General features: G+C 52.9%; 1 protein-coding gene across 3 annotated transcripts in view; it reads right to left on the minus strand.

Moving 5' to 3' along the window:
- Nucleotides 1–15,362, minus strand: part of TPST2 (tyrosylprotein sulfotransferase 2) — a 69,582-nt gene that overhangs the window by 14,103 nt on the left and 40,117 nt on the right. For all 3 annotated transcript variants that reach the window (XM_032256727.1, XM_032256728.1, XM_032256726.1), the window contains exons 2-3: nt 9,543–9,614; nt 2,641–3,570 (exon numbers count right to left, since the gene is read on the minus strand). In XM_032256727.1, coding sequence (XP_032112618.1) covers nt 2,641–3,482 — 842 coding nt within the window. In that variant the 5' untranslated portion in view covers nt 3,483–3,570; nt 9,543–9,614. The remainder of the gene's footprint in view (nt 1–2,640; nt 3,571–9,542; nt 9,615–15,362) is intronic.

Consider the following 15,362-nt stretch of genomic DNA (forward strand, 5'->3'; position numbering starts at 1 on the left):
GGAGGGGGAGGAGGAGGGGGAGGAGGAAGAGGAGGGGGAGGGGGAGGAGGATGGGGGAAGAGGAGGAGGGGGGGGGGGAGGGGGGAGGAGGAGGAGGAGGGAGGGGAGGAGGAGGGGGAGGGGGACGAGGAGAACAGAAAGAGGCAGCAAAAGGAAGAGTGGGAGTGAGGTGAGGAGAATGGGGGAAGGTGAAAGGGTGTGGACTAGTGGGTAGAACACAGATTTGGAGGCTGCAAACCTGGATTTAAATCTTAATTCTACCCAACAGGTCAAAAATCTCAAACATATGTATGGCTTTTCCTAAAATCCTTGTGCTCTAGGACTTTATAGCACAGAAATGATCCGGACACATCCCAGAACATGAATGAGGGCAATGCTTGATACACTTCAGAAAAATGAAACAACCCGCATGTCCAACACGGGGAATGCGAGGTCGAAGATGCAATCCGTGTAGCGGCCTCTCGCACAGCTATTCAAAATGACGCCGCAGACCCGATGTGGTGGCTCACATCTGTAATCCCAGCACGTGGGGGAGGCCGAGGCAGGGGGATCACCTGAGGTCAGGAGATCAAGATCAACCTGGCCAACATGGTGAAACCTCATCTCTACTAAAAATATAAAAATTAGCAGGGCATGGTAGCAGGTGCCTGTAATCCCAGCTATTCGGGAGGCTGAGGCAGGGAGAACTGCTTGAACCCAGGAGGCGGAGGTTGCAGTGAGCCGAGATCACGCCACTACACTCCAGCTGGGGCGACAGAGAGAGGCTCCGTCTCAAAACAAAAAAAAATGCTGCTGCAGGAGAGTGCTGGGTGCCACTGGCAAGTACTTCCACGCCACAGTGGAAAAAGGCTACAGAGGAGTATGTTTCGTGGGACCCCAGTTTCATCAATAGGCCCTGAAAACTGCAACGCGCCACATATCTAGATTTGGGTGGTAAGATCACAGGTTTCTCCTTTCTTCCTTGGTGTATCTTTTCTAACTTCCTATAGTGAAGATGTATTACTTTGGTAATCTAATATTTTTGTCATAATAATTTCTAAAATCCCAGCTCCAGCACCAACTGGCCAGGGTACCTGGTATGTAGGCACTTGATTGCCAGGCGGGGGCAGCTGCGAGCCTCTAGCTCTACTCAGGGCCTGGCAAGGGTCCAGCAGGGACCGGCCATGGGGGCACCACACTTTCACTGGGCTCTCAGGATGTCCAAAGCCTGATCAGGATGGGAAAGTGTGGAGGCTGCATACTCTGCTCCAGCATCATTCAGAGTACTCTGGGTCTCGGGACAAGGACAGTAGCTTTTCCAATGGAAGAAGGCAGGGAGCAAGGGACAGAGGGAGGAAGGAAAAAATGAGCAGGAGTGAAGGGGAGGATGGGAGAAGGAGTTCTGGACATGGGGAGTTTAAGAGCAAAATAGGCCAGGTACAGTGGCTCATGCCTGTAATCCCAACATTTTGGGAGGCCGAGGCAGGAGGATCGCTTGAGCTCAGGAGTTGGGAGGCCAGCCTGGGAGACATACTGAGATCAAAACAAAATGAGCTGGGTGTGGTGGTGCCTGCCTGTGGTCCCAACTACTCAGGTGACTGAGGTGAGAGAATCACTTGAGCCCAAGGCTGCAGTGAGCTGAGATCAGCCTGGGCAACCTAGTGAGACCCTGACTCAGAAAGACAAAACAGACATGAGTTCCAGTCTCAGCACCATGCTTTGTTAGCTGTGTAGCCTGAGGCCAGTAACTTCTCCTCTCTGAGATTTAGTTTTTTCATCTATAAAACAGGAGCTCCTGTCGCCTCAGGTCACTGTGAGGATTAGAAATAATACTTGTTGAGGGCTTAACCCAATACTTGCCACCAAGTAGGCACTCAACAAATGACAACGGTGAAGATGATGAGTAGTCCATCAATAAAAGCAGAGTCAACACTAAAACAGTAATAATAGCACCTAACATGTATTAACCTATTTGATGCCCAGAGGTATCTATAAGGTCATAAATGGAGCAATGGATGCCCAGGGCTTGGGTCACTTGCCCAAGTTCACACAGCTATGAGGTGGCAGAGCCGAGGTGTGAAGCCAGACATCCTTGTTCTGGAATCTGTGCTCTTAACCTTTACCCACTATTGCCCAACTACAAAGCATATTCAAAGTTTGCAGATTCTAGGCCAGGCGCGGTGGCTCACACCTGTAATCCCAGCACTCCGGGAGGCCAAGTGGAAGGATCGCTTGAGGCCAGGATTTTGAGACCAGCCTGGGCAACATCGCAAAATCCCATCTTTAGCAAAAATACAAAAATTAGCCTGGCTTGGTGGCACATGCCTGTAGTCCAGCTACTGAGGAAGATGAGGCAAGAGGATCACTTGAACAGGGAGACGGAGGCTGTAGTGAGCTGTGATCGCGCCGCTGCACTCCAGCCAGGCAACAGACTGAGACACTGCCTCAAAAACCGAACGAAAACCCGCAAAGTGTGCAAATTCTCTCAGAAAGGAGAGGAGTGGTTGTTGTCATTTTTGGGGATAAGGAAACGGAGGCTCAGAGAGATACAGTGACTTGCCCAAGGCCACACAGCTCAGGAGAGGCAGTGCTGATTTCCTCGCCTGATGTCTCTGACTCCAGGGCCGGAGTCTGCGTGGAGGCATTAGGGGCTCCACTCACTTGGACAGGGAGACACCACCGGGCTTGCCAATGAGGTCTTCATGGTGGAGGACAGCGTCGCTCCAGGCGATGCCAAGGAAGTCGAGGATGAGCTTGAGGGAGCGCTTGGGGTGCAGCACCAGCTGCTCGTAGTACACGGGCAGGCACTTGTCCTTGCCCACCTCCATGCACTGGGCGTACATCACCTCGATGGCCTTGTTCCATTTGGTGAGACAGTCACGGTAGCTGCTGAGGTCGAAGCCCGCGATGGTGACTTTGCGCGTGATCATGGAGTGCACGGAGGCCCGGCCGTCCCGCACCATCAGCAGGAACTTGGAGTTGGGGAACAGGCGCGACAGGTAGACCGAGGACTTGAGTGTAAATGGGTCCTTGTTGCAGAGCACGCGGGCCGGCTCTCCGTGCTTGGCGATCACCTCCAGGATGAAGGCCTGCATGGCGGCGTCCAGCACCTCATCGGTCACCCCCGCCTCGTCCAGCCGCAGCTTCTCACGGCCAGACTTGGACCAGGCCTGGCGCATGGCCAGCACGCGAGGGATGATGCGGGTCTCCTCGCCGCAGCGCACCTCGGGGTGGGCATCCAGCATGGCGCGCATCAACGTGGTGCCGCTGCGGGGCACGCCGCCCACGAAGATGAGTGGCATGGCCTTGCCGTAGCGGTACTCCACGTGGTTGGTGCCCACCATCACCAGCTCCTCCTGCTCCGGCCGCATGGTCCGCCGGGGGCTCCGCAGGCCCGCCAGCACCGCCTGGCACTCCAGCACCTGCTGCCCCAGCTGGACTGCCAGCACCAGGGCCAGGGCGCAGCCGGCCGCCAGCAGCACCCTTCGCACCGACAGGCGCATGCTAGGCCGGGGGCGTGGCAGGCCCAGCCTGGGGGCCCGCTTCTGGGGCTTCAGCGACAGGTTAGCGGGCAGCCCGCCAGGCTCACATCTGGGGAGAGAGGGGGACATGCACAGTCAGGAGGGTCTGTGAGGGGTGAGCTCTTCAATAACTGCAACACCCTGTAACTGCAAACAAGACGCTGCTGACATGAATGCAGAGGGCACCTTTCATAAGCACTCACTGTGCGTCTGGCACCCTACCGGGTGCTTTATCTTTTTTATTTTTTAAAGAGCCAGGGTTTCGCCATGTTGCCCAGGCTGGTCTCGAACACTTGGGCCTGGGTGATCCTCCTACCTCAGCCTCCCAAAGTGCTGGGATTATAAACATGAGCCATAGGTTGAGTCTTTTTTTTTTTTAAGTTTTTTTTTTAACACTTTTTTTTTTTTTTTTAAAGACCCGACCTATGGCTCATGCCTAGAATCCAGCACTTTGGGAGGCTGGTGGCTCACGCCTGTAATCCCAGCACTTTGGGAGGCCGAGGCAGGTGGATCACAAGGTCAAGTGTTTGAGACCAGCTTGACCAACATGGTGAAACTCCGTCTCTACTAAAAATACAAAAATTAGCCAAGTGGTGGTGCGTGCCTGTAATCCCAGCTACTCAGGAGGCTGAGGCAGGAGAATCACTTGAACCCAGAGGCAGAGGTTGCCAAGATCGTGTCACTGCACTCCAGCCTGGGCAACAGAGTGACACTCTGTCTCAAAAAAAAAAAAAAAAAAAACACTGGAGTGCAGTGAGTGGAGAGATCACAGCTCGCTGTGGCCTCAGACTCCTAGGCTCAAGCAATCCTCCGCCTCAGCCTGCAAAGTACCTGGGACTGCAGGCACACACCACCGCACCTGGCTAATATTTAGAAACAGGGTCTCAGTTCAAGCAATCCTCCTGCCTCAACCTTCCAAAGTGCTGCGATGACAGGCATGAGCCACAGTGCCCAGCCACTTTACCCATCTTAACTCATGGGACCCTCCAACAACCTTAGGAAGGGAGGTACTGTTATCAGCCCAAGGAAGGTGACAACCTGACGGCCTGAGTTCAAATCCTTCTCCCTACTTCTTAGCTATGGGACCTTGGCAGGGCCCTTAATCCCTTGATGCCTCAGCTGTCTCATCTGATCTACGGAGACAGTAATCACATTATAAAGTTTACCATCAAATTATACAATGCTAGATTACAGCATGTCTGCTCCACGACATGTTCACTTTGTTCACTGCTGTACCCCTCAACTCTTAGCACAGTGCCTGACACCTAGTAGTTGCTCAATAAATATTTCTGGAATGCGCCTTGGTTGAACGAGCAGAGCCTGGCACAGGTTAAGTGCTATGAAATCATCATTGTAGAGAGAAGAGGAAACTAAGGCACAGAAAAGGTGCTCGGGTGCCCAGCTGGGAAGCAGCCAAGCCAGGGTCCACGGTTCAAACCCAGGCCAGCCGGCTCTGCTCTGAATCGCCACTCTGCCTCACTGGAAAACATTTTTCAGAAGGCTGAGCATGTCGCGGTCTAGACTTCTTCGAGGATCATCATTCCATCATTTGTTCATTCACTCAGTGCCAGGCGCTGTGTTTGGTGCTAGAAACAGGACAACGGACAAGATAGCCAGGACTCTGAACTCACGGAGCTTAGGTCCTAGCAGGAGAAGCAGACAATACACAAGGTATGGACACACCATGATAACTGTCTCAAAGAAATGAACAGGACACTGTGAGAGGGACCAAGGAAGGAAGGAGGAGGGTAGTCAGGGAGGGCTTCCTGAAGGAGGTGCTAATCCAAGCCATGACCAAGATGAGAAGGAGCCGGCCGTGCAAAGACATGTGGGGAGCGTGTTTTAAGCAGAGAGAACACAGAGTGCAAAGGCCCCCCCAGGTGAGAAAGGGTGTGGGGTCTTCAAGAACTTGAGGCTGAGAGTGGCGGCTCACACCTGTAATCTCAGCATTTTGGGAGGCCAAGGCAGGAAAATCACTTGAGGCCGAGAGTTTGAGACCAGCCTGGGCAATTCAGTGACACTTATGTCTATGGGCGTGGTGGTGCCTGCCTGCGGTACTGGCTACTCGAGAGGCTGAGATGAGAGGATCACTTGAGCCTGGGACGTCAACGCTGCAGTGAGCTGTGACTGGGCCACTGCACTCCAGCCTATGCAACAGGGCGAGACCCCGTCTCAAAAAAATAAGGAAAAGAAACGGAGAGAAGGCTGCTGGGGCTGGAGGGGGACTGGGAAAGGTGTGGTGAGGCCAGGCAGGTCCTCAGGAACAGGGGAAGAAGGAGCTGGACTCACTCTACAGACACCCCCTGAGGGGTGAGGATGGACATCAGGAGGCCAGGCAGGAGTCTCTTGCCCGTGTCCTGGGGAGGCTCAGAAATGCTGGACCTTTAAGGATGAGTGGGGGAGGAAGGGAAAGGACCGCTTAGGACATGGACGATGCCCCTGAGCCTGGGCTCCTCATCCCCCCGCCCCAAGGAGCTGCTGCTAAAGATCAGACTTCAGTGGCAGTTTTTCAGGCTCATATTAAAAAGCAAGGCCACTCCCTCTGTCACATCCCTGAGTAACAGATCTGCCTTCCTTCCCAGTTCATCCCCAGAGCCCCCTGATTTTGCAACTTGAGCCCAATGCAGACAGTGCAGACCGCGGCCCTGGAGGGACACTCGGCCAATCTCACAGTGCCCCAGCCATTCCCTGCTTCACCTCTGCCGTGTTTCTGAGGCTTAGTTTCCCTGACTGCCCCTTCGACCCCTTTCCAGAAGCAAGGTGAGGGCTGAAGCCTCTGGGCATTCAAGGAGTCAGATAGGCCGGGGTTCAAATCCCAGCTCTGCCGCTTCCTGGCTGAATGAGCCTGGGCAAGGGACTCGTCTGAGCCTCGTCTGTAAAATGGGCCTAAGAGTGTCAACCTCAAAGGGCTGTCATGAGTAGTTAGGCAACCCTCCAGATGGAAACCATTTAAGGAGGTGCTCAGCACAGAGGGAGCCGTGGAAAGAACAGTAGCAATTTCTTTTATTTATTTATTTTTTTGGAGATTCAGGGTCTCACTCTGTCACCCAGGCTGGTCTCAAACTCCTGGCCTCAGGTGATCCTCCTCCCTTGGCCTCCTAAAATGATGGGAATACAGGCATGAGCTACCCCATCTGGCCCAAGAACATCAGTGATTTCTACCACAATCAGTGTTGATGTATTCCAACATTTAATGAGCACCTACTATGTGTTGGGAGCCTTAGCCTCCCAAGTCTACTCTTACCACAGACCTGTGACTGAGAGAGACTGATGGGTTGTACCCGCATGGGTGAGGGAAGGTCTCCTACAGGAGGCAGGCTTCACGCAGAATTTTGAGCCGTGGGTAGAAAACAGGCAGGTGGAGAACAGTAAGAAGCATGTTCCCAGCAAAGGGAACAGCCAGTGCAGAGCCACAGGCAGGAAAGAATGCAGCACCATCGGGCCACTGCAGGCGGCTTAGCGAACAGAGGATCTGGTGGGCGCCAGTGGGGAGACAGCATGGTTCTTTGGATGTGAGCTTCCACCCAAAACCACCCGAGGGCCCCGTGTGCGGCTGGGCCTAGCCACTCGCAAAGGCTGGGGCTGCCTGGGCCTTCTTAAGCTATAGCAAGTGGAAAATGAACATCAAAGCGGAGGGCACACAGTCTCAGGCCTGGGGTGGAAACTGCTGAGAGACTAGGACTTCCTGGCAGTGTCGCTTTGGGAGAGTCACTTCCCCCATCTTAGCCACAGTTTCTTCAGCTGCAAAATCAGGGCGGATCCACTGACCTCAGAGGCTGTTGTGAGGGTGTGAGAAGCAGCTGACAAAGCAGAGACAGATCTCGGGCTGGGGTCACCGGCCTCTCTGAGCATTGGGGAATTTCCCGCTCTTTAGAAAGACTGATGAAGTTCTGCTGAAGAGGCTGGGGCGTCACTGTACCCTCCATTCAAGGTCTGTGATGGGGAAAGCTAATTCAGAGCTACTTCCTGGGGGAGGCAGGCTGAAGAGGACATGAAGCCATTCAGAAATCCCTACAATGACCTGTCATCTTCTTCAGATGCTCAGTGAAATCCTCCCCTTAGACCCGTGACTAGAATTCTCTCAGTTATTAGGATTTCAGGGATAGTGTCCCCACCTTGGTGGGGGAGAGCTGTCAATCACACCTTAGCTTAAATTAGACTAATCACCCTTTTGGATGAACCCATGAAGATGGGGATCCAGAGAAAGGGAAATAATTTGGAAACTGTAAGCGGCTTCCAGAAAAAAGTGTGTCCAGTGTGCATGCCACTGCGTATGTATGTATGCATGTATGTATGTGTACGTGTGTGTGCTCTCCAGCCTATGCTGGGTTTGGTACCAAGGGAAAACGCCTGAAAGCAGGAACAGACAAAATAAGGAGAAATGTATCAGCTCTCCAGTTTTGCTTCATACTATACAGTAATCATTCATTTGATTTCAGCATTTTTCTTTTTCTTTTTTTTTTTTTTTTTTTGAGACTGAGTCTTGCTCTGTCACCCAGGCTGGAGCACAGTGGTGCGATCTTGGCTCAATGCCTCCTCCGCCTCCCAGGTTCAAGCGATCCTCCCGCCTCAGTCTCCCAAGTAGCTGGGATTACAGGTGCGCACCACCATGCCTGGGTAATTTCTGTATTTTTAGTAGAGACGGGGTTTCACCACGTTAGCCAGGCTGGTCTGAAACTCCCGACCTCAGGCGATCCGTCCACCTCGTCCTCCCAAAATGCATGCCCAGCCGGCCTCAGCATTTTAAGTTCAGCAAAGGTGTTTGCACGTATGGAGCATAAACTCTGAGAAAGCATTTTCCCTGCAAGAGCTAAGCTCAAAGAGATGAAGCAGCTTCCCCAAGGTCGCACAGCCAGAGTGGCAGGCCTTGATCAGACCAGGCCAAGGCTGAGCTGTTCACCAGAAGAAAACGGCTCAGAGCAGACAAGTCAGAAGTGAGAAGAAGATGACAAAGACTTGCAGAATGGCTTAAGAAGAAAAAGCAGGGTGACTTGGGACACAGAAAGCAGCCCGGAACCCACAAAGCAGAAAGTAGCTTCCTGGTTACCCAGAGCTAGGGACCCCACTGTGGGAGGAGCTAGAGGGCTCAGCCCAGGGACCCAGGCCTGCCCAGCACACTCATCACCCTGCTGGACCCTGGCAAGGAAGGCGTCCCAGCATCTTCGCAGTGAGGATGATGGGTGAGGGCTTCCAACTTGGAGTACTAGACTCCCAGGTTCGAATCTCCCTTCTGCCACTTGCCAGCTGGTGATCTGGACAAAAAGATACCCCTTTGCTGGGCTTCTACTTTCTTCTTCAAAAACGGGATAATACCCTTTTCTCATGGAAGCTATTTGGAGGGCCAAGAAACTCTTGTAGGGTGCTGAGAAAACATGCCCAAAACACTAACATTGGCAGAACGGGACACAAGAGGGTTTCGGTTCCGGCTGTGCCTTGAATCTGCTCCGTGATACTGGGCAACTCCCCGCCCACCATGGTACTCAGCCTTCTTTCCCCTATCACCTGGAGGATCATCTTCCCAAGAGACAAGGAAGATGCTCGTCTCCCTGTGGTGCTTGCTGGGGTGCAGCTTTTTGTTTTTCTTTCTGAGTTCTGCTCGTTTCCCAGGCTGAAGTGCAGTGGCGCGATCTCGGCTCACTGCAACCTCCGCCTCCCGGGTTTTCAAGCGATTCTCCTGCCTCAGCCTCCCAAGTAGCTGGGATCACAGGCGTGAGCCACCACGCAGGGCTAATTTTGTATTTTTAGTAGAGACCGGGTTTCTCCATATTGGCCAGGCTGGTCTTGAACTTCTGAACTCAGGTGATCCACCCACCTCGGCCTCCCAAAGTGCTGGGATGACAGGCGTGAGCCACGACGCCCAGCAGATGTAGCTTTTTCTAGTACCAGGTTTCCAACCTTGTGGCTGAATAGAAAGGTGAAAACCAGCCAGGGGAGTTTGCCCAGGTGCCCAATCATGGAGGCTGGGGGCATGGAGGGGACTTTTTGTGGGCGGTCTCGGGAGGAACCAGGACTCCAGGGGAAGTTCCTTCTGGGTGCACTTACCTCCTCTGGGCTCTCTCATCTCTGGGCTCCAGCCCTTGTGCCTGTGTGCCAAGGCTGTCTGCTGGCAGAGCCCTAGAGAGGCGAAGGAGATACTGCATCAGGGACGGGGACCGTGGAGACAGGCCAAGCGCCTGGCCCCTTCAAAGAGGCAGAGTGAGGGTTCGGGCTCCCAAGAGCACCTGACAGTGACATTTGGGAGAAGGACTCTGGAATACAAGGGAGGCCACTTCGGCTCAAGATACCACAGCGGGAATCGCAACTTACCTGCTCCTGCAGGGAATGGACTGGCTCACTTCTCAGGCAGAGAGGTGTGAGCTGAGTCCGAGCCAAGGCACTGCTGCCTTAGGGAGCCCCTGGTTTCTGCCAACCAGGCCTTTCCCCTCCTCCTGGCTTAGGGACGTTGGACTCCAGGAAAAGTAAATAGAAAAATAAGCAACAACCACCACCACTACCGCCTCCTGAGATGGCTGGGTACGGCTGATCAGGTTGTGGACTGCACAACTCCAAATGGTACCATAAACCCAGCCTACAGCGTATATGACGCTTCCCGGAATTGAACACGACCACCCTACCATCACCACCTAACACTGATGAAATTACCAAATGCCTACCACGCAAGCAGCTGTGTCATTTAAACCCCAATAAAAGGAGAGTATGATGATCCCAATTTTCTAGATGAGAAAACATGACACCAAGAGCAAGAGCAACTTATCCGAGGAATGGATGGAAAGAGTTTCACCACCCGGATCTGTAAGACTTTCCCAACTCGTAATCTCCCACATCACAGGAACGAGGCTGTGTCCACGATAGGTCCTGGCATGTAGCCGGAACCAGGCCAAAGTGGAACCCAGGGGATCCTTGTAGCTTTAAGGCAGGGCATACGTATCTCCCAGTGCTGCGTCCTTACCATTCAGGGTAGGAAAGGTTTTTAGTCCAATTCCTACCTTCTCCCATTTTACAGATGAGACCGCTGAGGCCCACAAGGAGAAATCATTTTACAGAGTCACACACTGAGTCTGAAGCTAAGCCTCCCTCCTCTCAGTCCTGTTTCAGGAGGTGGGGGTGGCTTAGAATGCCGCTCTGCAGTTGACCAGCTCCTTGACTATATACACTGCTCCTCTGAGACTTTTCCTATTCTGTAAACAGGAGGTTTTAAGCAGGGTGAAAACACTTTAAAATCTCAGCTTTTTAAATCTCAGCCAGGCCTGGCGTGGTGGCTCACACCTGTGATCCCAGCACTTTGGGAGGCAGAGACAGCAGGGTCACTTGAGCCCAGAGGTTCGAGACCAGCCTAGGCAACATAGAGAGACCCTGTCTCTATAAAAATAAAAAATTATCCAGGTGATGGTACACGCCTGTAGTCCCAGCTACTTGGGAGGCTGGGGTGGGAGGATCGCTGAAGCCCAGGAGGTCGAGGCTGCAGCGAGCTGTGATTGTGCCACTGCACTACAGTCTGGGCAACAGAGCAAGACCGTGTCTCAGAAAAAGAAAAGAAAAAATCTCAGCGTTTATTATTTGTGCCATGATGAATACGCAGGCCGCAGGCTGCTGCCTGCATTTCGTGGTCCTCCATTCCTTCCTATTCACTCATTCCTTTGTCTCCATACCATTTTCCTATTCCTGAAATACCAGGCCAGTTAGGACATCTAAACCCAGAGGAAGAAAGGTACCAAGGTGTAACCACAGCGACCAGACCCCCCAGCAGGCCACTCCCAAAGTACGGATACTCAAGCCTCGGCACTCCTGGGACATGGGCGGCCAATGAAGTGAGACCTGCTCACTTGGTATAAATAAAACCAATTAGGAAGCAGGCACTTGAAGCTCTTCCAGAGGCAGGACGGCTCACCCAGCTGCCCCTCAGGCAGCTCCTGAAATGCCAGCGAGCCCGAGAGGCCTGGCAGCCGGGCAGCTCCCAGGCCCATGACCCCAGCCACTCCCCTCCAGGGCACCCAGGCCTTTTCAGAGCGACGGGATGGCGCTGTCAGGGCTGTCAGTCACTTGGAGCTGTGCGTCCAACATGCAGCCATCAGCCACACGGAGCTGTTTAAACTCACTTTACGCAACATTAAATAAAATTAACAATCCGGCTTCTCATCTGCAGTAGCCCCAAGTGCCCGGAAGCCACACGTGACCAGCGGCTACTGTATCGGACAGCGCACACCTACAACAGGGTGGGCAAACTACGGCCCTTGGGCCCAATCCAACCCAGGGCCTATTTTCAAAGCGCCGTTGAACTGAGAATAATTTGTAAATTTTATCAAGGGAAGGTAAAGGGTGAAGGAAGGAGGAAGAGGAGAGAGAGAGAGGGAGCAGCAGTGGCAACAAAAACCACCTGAACACCGCAAAGCTGGAAACACTTACTATCTGGGACATTTACAGAAATTTGCTGACCTTTGCGCGAGAACATGCCCATCACTGTAGAGTGTTCTGCTGGGCAGTGCTGATGAGAGCACAAATGAGAGGGCGGGGTGCCCACCCCATCACCCAGGCTGCAGTACAATGTCGCGATCCAAGCTCACTGTCCGTCCCCTGGGTTCAAGCATTCCTCCTGCCTCAACCTCCCGAGAAGCTGGGATTACAGGCACGCGCCACCATGCCCGGCTAATTTTTGTATCTTTAGTAGAGACGGGGTTTCACCATGCTGGCCAGGGTGGTCCTGAACTCGTGACCTCGTGATCTACCTGCCTTGGCCTCCCAAAGTGCTGGAATTACAGGCATGAGCCACCGTGCTGGGCCAGAGCTCTCCTTTCTTTTCTTTTTTTTTTTTTTTTGGTGTCCAGTCCAGGCTAAAATGCAGTCATATGATCTTGGGTCACTGCAGCCTTGACTTCCTTGGGCTCAAGTGATCCTCCCATCTGAGCCTCCCAAGTATCCAGGACTACATGGATACCTGCGTGCTACCATGCCTGGCTAATATATGTATTTTTTTGTAGAGATGGAGTCCCACTATGGGACTCCTGGGCTCAAGCAATCCTCTTGCCTGTGCCTCCCAAAGTGCCAGGATTTCACTTTGGTGTGGGCCACTGTACCCACCTGAGGGGAGGGCAGGGGAGGGGAGAGGAAGGGAAGGGAAGGGAGGGCAGGGGAGGGGAGGAAGGAAGGACGGACAGACATCAGAGCATTTTGGATTAGGGATGCTGAACTGATCAGTATAATGCAAATATTCCAAACTCAGAAAAAAATCTAAGTCAGATGTGGTAGCTCAGGCCCATAATCCCAGCACTTTGAGGGCTGAGGCAGGAGGATCACTTCAGCCCAGGAGTTCGAGACCAGCCTGGGTGACATAGGGAGACTCCGTCTCTACTTTTTTTTTAAATTAGCCAGGTGTGGCAGTGCTTGCCCCTAGTCTCAGCTAATTGAGATGCTGAGGCAGGAGAATCACTTGAACCCCGGAGGTTAAGGCTAAAGTGAGCCATGCTCATGCCGCTGTACTCCAGCCTGGCTGTCAGAGGGAGATGCTGCCTCTGAAGAAAAAAAAATCCAACCTTTCTGGTCCCAAGCATTTCAGATAAAGGGATACGCAACCCGTAACATCTCCTAGAAGGGCACTTTGAAATGTGCCTGGTGCAAATGAGAAAGCAGTCTTGTAGGAATGCTATGAGGTATAAATAAATGAGGGCATGTTAGAACAGCATCTGGCCCACAGCACGTGCTATTTACATGCTGGCTCTTGTTTTCAGCAAAACCTTGTATGGTGGGGATTTTTATCCCCATCTGAGAAGTGAAAAAATTGAAGCTCCAAGAGATGGAGTGATTAGCAGAAGCCACACAACTAGGAAGAGGAAAGGACAGTTTCTCACTGTGGCTCTGTGTCCAAGGTGCCATCCCTGGCGTGGTGTCCTGTGGCTTACAAAGCTGGGGCAGCAACCAGGCACAGTGGCTCATGCCTGTAAACCCAGCACTTTTGGAGGCCGAGGCAGACAGATCATGAGGTCAGGAGATCGAGACCATCCTAGCCAACATAGTGAAACCCCGTCTCTACTAAAATACAAAAAATTAGCCGGGCATGGTGGTGCACGCCTATAATCCCAGCTCTTCAGGAGGCTGAGACAGGGGAATCAGTTGAATCCGGGAGGCAGAGGTTGCAGTGAGCCGAGATCACACTACTGCACTCCAGCCTGGCGACAGAGCAAGACTCTGTCTCAAAAAAAAAAAAAAAAAAAAATCAGATTAAGCCAGAATCAGCTGGTCATTGGAAAGACTGGGGTGTCATTTCGTCGGGTGCGGCGGCTCATGCCTGTAATCCCAGCACTTGGGAGGCCAAGGTGGGCAGATCACCAGGTCAGGAGATCAAGACCTAGAGCCAATATGGTGAAACCCCGTCTGTACTAAAAATACAAAAAAAAAAAAAATTTGCCAGGCATGGTGGCACTTGCCTATAGTCCCAGCTACTTGGGAGGCTGAGGCAGGAGAATCGCTTGAATCCAGTAAGTGGAGGTTGCAACGAGCCGATCACACCACTGCACACCAGCCTGGGTGACAGAGAGTCCAACAAAAAAAAAGAAAAAAAAAGTGGGTGGGGGAAGCAGGAGTCCATGGGAGGGGACTTTGCTCCCTCTTTCCATTGACTCTGAAAGGCCCCTGGAAGGGTGGGGGCTGTTCAATCCAAGAGATCCCCCCTTAGACTCAGATCCATTCATTCCACCAATGTTTACTGAGCAAGTATCATGCGCAGGGCCCTGCTCAAGATACTAGGATACATCAAGGGCAACAGACAAAGGTCTCTGCCTTCAAGAGCTGACATTCCAGTGGGGAGCAAAGAAATCAGCGTGTGAGACAGACATCGGTGATAAAGGCTCAGAAGGAAATTCGCATGATGAGAGGTGGAGGCATTCCACAGGGGCTAAAGAAGGGGGTGACGTTTGCACTGAGACCACACTGATTCTTGGCTCAAATCTATACGAACTTTCTAAATCATCATTTCTCCAAGCTCAGCGGATCAGGAGGTTCCCAAGAGAAAAGTGGCAGGGGACAGGGAGGGGACAACAGCGGGGGCTGGCAGCACACAAAGCCAGCTCGGGAGGTCACAGCACTTACAGAGTGGCCTTGGAGCAGGGCCCGGTGCCCGCGTGCTCAGGCTCAGCCACCAGCCCTGCGACTCCTCCCCATGGGAACCAGCTCCCAACATTCCATTGCCATGGCTCTTCCCAACCCTACCGAACCACACTGACCACACCACCTCCCACCCACCATGCCCCAACTTTCTGCAGAGCCGGGGAGACATAGGTCTCTTGGACAGGGTCCCTAGGAATCAGGGACTTCTGAACTGTTGTGGGGCAGGGGGTGGGGGGGTGGGAAGCCAGCCAAGAAAGCCCTCCAGATTTCAATGGGGTAAGAGTAAGGGAAAAATAATTCTGAAGCTGTGGACGCTGCTCGAGCATAAAAAGTATGCAGAGTGGATCAAGAGGAAGGGCAGGGAGGCTGGCACGCAGCCTTAAAAATATTAGCTCAGGGCCGGGCGCAATGGCTCACGCCTGTAATCTCAACACTTTGGGAGGCCAAGGTGGGCAGATCACGAGGTCAGGAGTTCAAGACTAGACTGGCCAACATGATAAAACCCCATCTCTACTAAAAATACAAAAATTTGCCAGCCATGGTAGTACATGCCTATAGTTCCAGCTACTCAGGAGGCTGAGGCGGGAGAATTGCTTGAACCCGGGAGGCGGAGGCTGCAGTGAGCCGAGATGGTGCCACTGCACTCCAGCCTGGGCATCACAGTGAGACAGCGTCTCAAAAACAAAAACATTAGCTCAGTTCAGGCCGGGCTCAGTGGCTCATGCCTATAATCCCGGCACTTTGGGAGGCTGAGAGGGATGGATT

This window comes from Sapajus apella, unplaced genomic scaffold, assembly GCF_009761245.1.
Source record: "Sapajus apella isolate SASKATOON/1434 unplaced genomic scaffold, GSC_monkey_1.0 scaffold95, whole genome shotgun sequence".
Lineage (NCBI taxonomy): Eukaryota > Metazoa > Chordata > Mammalia > Primates > Cebidae > Sapajus > Sapajus apella.